This window comes from Colius striatus, chromosome 23 (assembly GCF_028858725.1).
Source record: "Colius striatus isolate bColStr4 chromosome 23, bColStr4.1.hap1, whole genome shotgun sequence".
In the NCBI taxonomy this organism is placed as follows: domain Eukaryota; kingdom Metazoa; phylum Chordata; class Aves; order Coliiformes; family Coliidae; genus Colius; species Colius striatus.
This window is the reverse complement of record NC_084781.1, coordinates 5,303,087-5,309,086: the sequence shown is the minus strand read 5'-3', so window position 1 is coordinate 5,309,086 and position 6,000 is coordinate 5,303,087. Positions and strand designations below refer to the sequence as shown.

General features: G+C 45.0%; 1 protein-coding gene across 1 annotated transcript in view; it reads right to left on the bottom strand.

Annotated features, from left to right (window-relative positions):
* Positions 1–503: 503 nt before the first annotated feature.
* Positions 504–6,000, bottom strand: part of ALG9 (ALG9 alpha-1,2-mannosyltransferase) — a 24,711-nt gene continuing 19,214 nt past the window's right edge. The window contains exon 15 of the mRNA XM_062014007.1: positions 504–785. Coding sequence (XP_061869991.1) covers positions 662–785 — 124 coding nt within the window. The 3' untranslated portion in view covers positions 504–661. The remainder of the gene's footprint in view (positions 786–6,000) is intronic.

The following is a 6,000-nucleotide window of genomic DNA, read 5'->3' as shown; positions in this document are numbered from 1 at the left end:
AGAAAATTGGCTCAGCTCCTAAGTTTGGGGTTTACCCTTGAAAGCATCTTCTAGACAGTGCAACTTTAGGCTCTTCCTCTGTGGTGCATGCTACTTCACTCCTGAGATCCAGTGCATTTCAGTTCATTGTCTCCCACGTGTTCTCCTCTTTTCCCCTTCCTTTTTCCTTTAGAAAAATATCCTAAACGTTGTTACCTAAAGAAGTTTTCTAGGAGAAGGAAGCAGATGAGGACAGTGGAAGAAGGGGGGAAGGACAGAGAAAAAGAGAGCCTGAGCCTGATTTTCCCAGTGCCAGATTGCAACCTGGAGCAGAACCTCACACTGTTATTACTTTTTGTTTTCCATTTTTCTCGTCTCCGGTGTAATAGATAAAACCACTGGTAGCAGCAAGAATAATACATTTGTAGGTGGCTGCTGGATTTTGAAATGGTTTCTTACCAATATGCTCTGTGTAGGCAGAGCAGAGGCCTGACACTGAGAATTGAAAGCAGATGATGCACTCTTTTTACAGCTGGAAGCTTGCAGAGAGAACTCACTTCATGGGAAATCTTTATTAGTGAATCTTACAAGCACAGTCCTTCAAAAAGGGAACTGAAGATGGCTTAGGCAGCTGTCCAAGAGTGTCAGCAGATGCTTTGGGGTTTGTTACCCAGGTGTGTTGCTAGCCTTCCACTTTCTTCCTGGTTTGCTTGGACCTCCGGGATTTCAGGATAGTGTAGTTGGCATACCGGGTGTACTGTTCTGAGAGCACGGGGATGTAGAACGCACGCAGCAGCCTCGAGGACCTGCAGCCAGAAAGGGAAAACAAATCATCCTTAAAGCACTCATTTGCCAGCATGGCCAAAAATGATGCAAATGAGACTGCAAAAGATTTGGGCTGGTGAGTGGGTGACGTGAGGAATGCTCATGGTTCAGCCTTACGAAGCGCAGTCCCATTTTTGCCTTGTTGGTGGGACCACACCTCGTTTGTGCCAGCATCACTGGTTTAAGAGCATCACTGGTTTAAGAGCAGCAGCCTGCCCAGTTTTGCAGCATGCTCCAATCCACTCCAGTAGGATTAAGGAGGAGAGAAGGCAGGAAGATGTTGCAATTAGCAGAAGAATCTTACATCCTGTATATCCAAAACCAGACAGTACAGCCCTGTGGGCCTTTGGTATCAGGCAGGCAGGCCTCCCATTCCTCAGGGCACACTGCAAAGGTGAATGACAGCAAAGCTGCATTTAACTCCTGGCACCTCCTCCTCTCCACCCAATCTGTCCAGCCACTTATTCCTTCCCACATGCCCAAAGGGCAGACAAAAGCTTTAATGGGCATTGGGATTTTGAACTTTTGCTCTTGTGCTGATCTTCTGTTGAGGGTATTGAATTAAAGAGGGATGGACTGTTACAAAGCCTACAAGGCAGTTTGCTGCAGGCTGCCAGCATTCACTGCATGCCCTACTAGTGCTTCGAGCTGGCACTTCATAGCAATTTGAAACAATTGGACCAATGGAGTACTCAAGCATAGAGGGTTTAATGGTCACACCAAATTAGTACCTTTTGTTTGGCTGCTAATTGACAGAGTTATGCTATCTGATAAATGCCTGTATTCTTTTAGTGAGCAAACTAACAGTGAAATCCAGGTTTAAACGTGAAGCAGACAAGTATAATGTCTTTCAGCAGCGGTACTGAACCTTGCTAGACACCTACTGGAATCAGGGCTGAGCTGGAGTCTTTCTTCCTCAGCATTGAAGCTTATCCCTTCACCTCTTCAAGATCAGCTTGTTGGTAAACTATCAACCCTTGACTGACAGAAGTCTAACCCCATCCACGTAAAGCATGGGAAAGCAGCAGCAGCACTCAGGTTTGATTGCAGCATGCTAAGCAGTCTGAGGTGGCACACAGGTCCAGCATGTACTTGCTGGTCACTGCAATCCCCAGCTTTGCTGGTAACACAACCAAGGTTCTGGACATGCAATTCTAGTCACTTTTTCAGAAGAAGGATGAATTGTGTTTTGTTTGCTTATTGTAAGGCAGGACTGGATATCTTTCAAAAATGCAGCCTGACAAACAATGGAAGGAACTGTCACTGTGAACTACATCTCCCTGGAGGCTCCCAGGGTTCTTAGCTTCACTGTGGTTCATCTGAGAACAAGCAGCTCCTGATCTCCTGCAACTCAGAGTAAAAGAACATTCAGGAAAAGACTGGTGATATCTACTTGACATGGCATAGCAGCACTCAGTAGCAGGGTCCTGTTACATAAGATAGGATGCATGCCCAAAACAAGGCATTTTTCAATTGAAAAGCTCCCTCTTTAGATAAACAAATTGACAAACAGTTGTCTTTCTACACTGAAGAAGTGAAACTGAGGCAGAAAGTATTGTCTTACCCTAGGAGAGACTGAGGGAGGCTGAGTTCCCAATATTTACAAGTTCCACTTCTAACTGTGAGACTCTATCTCCTTTCAACATTTGGCATCTTATGAGCTTGCTTTTTGCCAAGCACTCAGCTTGTGCTTTAGGGTATAAAAATGCTGATTACTTCATTTTGAAGAACAAAAAGCTCAGCGATGGTGCTTAGGCCCTTTACAAACTGTAAAGCACCCAGCAAAGTTTTTAAATCTAAGAATCACTGGAAATGGTTGTTCTTTGTGAATTCCTGAGGTGCTGGAATTGGGAACCTGTTCAAAGCAGAACTCTTGGTAGCAAATAACTAGGCAGAAGATGGTAATTTTGGTATATTCTGAGCGTGGAACATTTTTTGCAGCTGTCATTTCCTTGCACCTGGAAATTGGAGGTCAGCCCTCCCTCCAGTTCCTACAAGCAAAGGCATTCCTTTGAAAACAAGTGCTTGATTTTCCTCCTCCATCTCTTGTGGCTAATGAATGTCATGTCATTGTTGAACTTATTCTGGCATCTCCTTTTGAGCCTGACAACCCACCATTGCTACTATGGCCGCTCTCTGTGAAGGTGTGGTCTCACTTCAATTCCCTTTAGCAAGAAGATGAAACAAACCCAAGAAAAAGCAACTGTGTTCCAGCTGCTTGGGAAACTGTGTAAAACAAGGAAAATTTAACATAAGGCAGAGTATCAGCTTGCTGCTACATTGTGAGGGATAGAACCTAGCACAAAACCCAGAGCTCAGGCTGTGCACCTGGGTTAAGATGAAGTAGCTTGTTGAGTTAGCCTTGTGTGGGACAGACAGACAGCTGATGGCTGAGGTGTCTGTAAGCACTGAAAATGTTTTCAGTTACTCAGCCTAGATGTAGAGCTAACAGCAGTCAGACAACAGACAACATCCTCCCCTTGACCTGGATGCATCTACATATCGATAGCCTGCCCAAGACAGCACCGTGTGTCACAGCGGGCACCCCATGACGGTGGGTCTGACTGGTGGAGCAACAGAACTACAGGCCTGTGTTTACCCTCAGTGCTGGTGCCTCTCACTCAACCCTGCTATACCTCTTCCTTATACCTTTTGTGAGAAACACTCCCTATACCTTTTACTTGTTGGTACTCTGAAGTAACAGGGCCAATGCAGTTCACACGGTTGTGCTCACGTGGCCTTTCTGGCATATGTTCAGAATGTGCAGGGTTCAGCTTTGCTTTCTAGAACAAAAGGATATTCCAGGAGCTGGCAGAAGCAAAAAACCTTCTCCAAAATAAGACAGCTCTGTGTAACCATCCTGAATTTGTGGACAGCCTGAAACAACAACAAAAGCTCTCCACATGCTCTTCTTTACTGGTAATTCAGCCCTTATAAGCAGCAGTTTAAATGCCTGCAATCACTGTTTCACAGTTTGTATCAGCAGTGAAACAGGAGGAGAAAATACTGTTGGTAAAAATAAGAGCAGAAATAGAGGCAGGAGTGACTGATGAAAAAAATGAGAGCAGAAAATGATGAGAAACACAGAGCAGAAAGATAGCTGCTCTTCCCACCAGTGGATGTTGTACATAATGCCAAGAGGCACATGACAAGTAACAATACAGTGAATTGGTGTATAAAAGGCACAGCTGATCTACATTCCCCTACTCCTTCCCTCAAAACAAGGAGTACATGCACGGAGAAGGGAGAGCAGAGGAGACTCCAAAAGTGAAGTTTACCCTGAGCTTCAATGTGGAACAATGTTACTACTCAAACAGTCACATCCACAAGGAGCTTTTGGTTTCCACCAGGTATGGGCTAGTCAGGCTGCTGGTGCCACAGCAAAATGACTCTTCACTAACAAGACTTAAAAAGGTGAAAAGGAAACAGTTTACACTGATGCAAATTCCCCAGCCTAAGGACACAGATTGAAAAAAAAGACCACAGAAAACAAAGATACATTTCTGAGCTCAGGGAGCCACATCTCAGATATAATAACGTGAAACCCTGAATATGTCACAGTAGCACCAGATACAAACATGTTGGTAGCACCAAGACATCTGAGGTCAGCCTTTGTATTTCTTCTGCAGCACCTTCCTCACTGAAAGTACTCAGCCTGGACACAAGCACAAGGCTGCTCTCTCTTCTGCTGCACTGTAGCAAAGCCCTTGGATACCTGCTCTCAACAGCAGCCATAGCTTTCTCATGGCTCTCGTGCACTTCCAGCTCAGGAAGTCATGACAGAGCTTTAAATTCAGACAGGGAGCCTTTACCTCCTGTCACCTCGCTTTGTCAGGCTCAGCAACCTCAGACAACAGATGGTACATGGAAGGGGTTGGGATGACAGATGACAGTGAATATATTTAATGTTCTATTTGCATTTGCTTCTAAATTTATCCTCCAGAAACTGAGTGTGTGTAGCCTTAATCAGCACAGTGCTCCCAAGCAGCATGTTGCTAGCAAGATCAAGGCCACAATCACTCCACGCTGGGTAGCCCAGGGTCTAGTGCAATGCTACTGGGACACTGAAGACAGCAAAGCTTTTTCAGTGGTGGACTGCAGGCTGAAGCCACACAAATTCTTCCCAGCTCTTGTTGTGCTCCAGACACAAGAAGTATCCCACATTCCAGGGGGGTCCAAATTATTGAGTCTTTCCTTTTCTAGGGGAGTGGCTGCTGCAGCACCCAGAGCAGCTACCAATTAGGATAGAGGTGCAGCTACCAGTAGCCCCAGCAGTGCTGGAACCAGTGTTGCTCAGTGTGAAGGAGATTTCTGTCAATTACTTGCTGGACTTCAGAGGAAAACAACAGTCCAGCCCAGTTAACTGCATTGTGTAACCTGAACTTCTTCCCTCACTGACAGCAGAACTCAGAAAGGAGCACGAGGAGAAAGCAGAAAGAAGAGACAAGAGGAAGTTGAAGCTCTGCTACAGGGACCTGGTATCTTTTAGCTACAGGCATACACAGGAAGCTTATGGTCAAAACCCATTAATGTTTGTCCTTCCTCTAGGTGTTAAATTAAGAAGTAACTTAGCTTCTTGTAAAACAGAAGGTAAACATTTCATGTAATATGGAGGAAAGCACCATTACAGGGAATGAGAAAGAGTCTCTTATCAAACCAGGGTAATGATATGCTAAAACAAGGTGACTGAAACATTAACTTTGCACTAAGAGTATTTTTTTTGATGGAAAACCCAAGTGTTCAGAGCAAGCAGACGGCTCAGCCTAAAGAGCTGGATAATACACGCTCCTCAACAGGGAGCTGTGATATATTTCCCCTTTTCTGTGCCAGATTTGGATTGCTCAGACAATATAGAATTAAATGGACCTTGGCAAAGTAGCTTCCTGAGGAGTATAATTAGCTGGTGGCTTGGAGTGCTCTCTAATTCAATTAGCAGCACCATTTATCAGAGCCAGCTGAGATTTACATTTGCACTTGCTGACGTCAATGGGAGACTCGCAGTGAGTCCCAGAAGCCTCCAGTTCAGCAGGAGTGAATTAAACTGCTGGGGTCATTTATTTTCAAAGAACAAGAGCTGGAGTTTGGTTTTGGGTGGGGAAGTATTTCATTTGTTTGGGTTTTTTTCCCCCCAAATCCTCCTTGCTCACAGCCACTAAGCTGCAGACCTGAAATCAACGCTGACAGCTTCCCTCACAG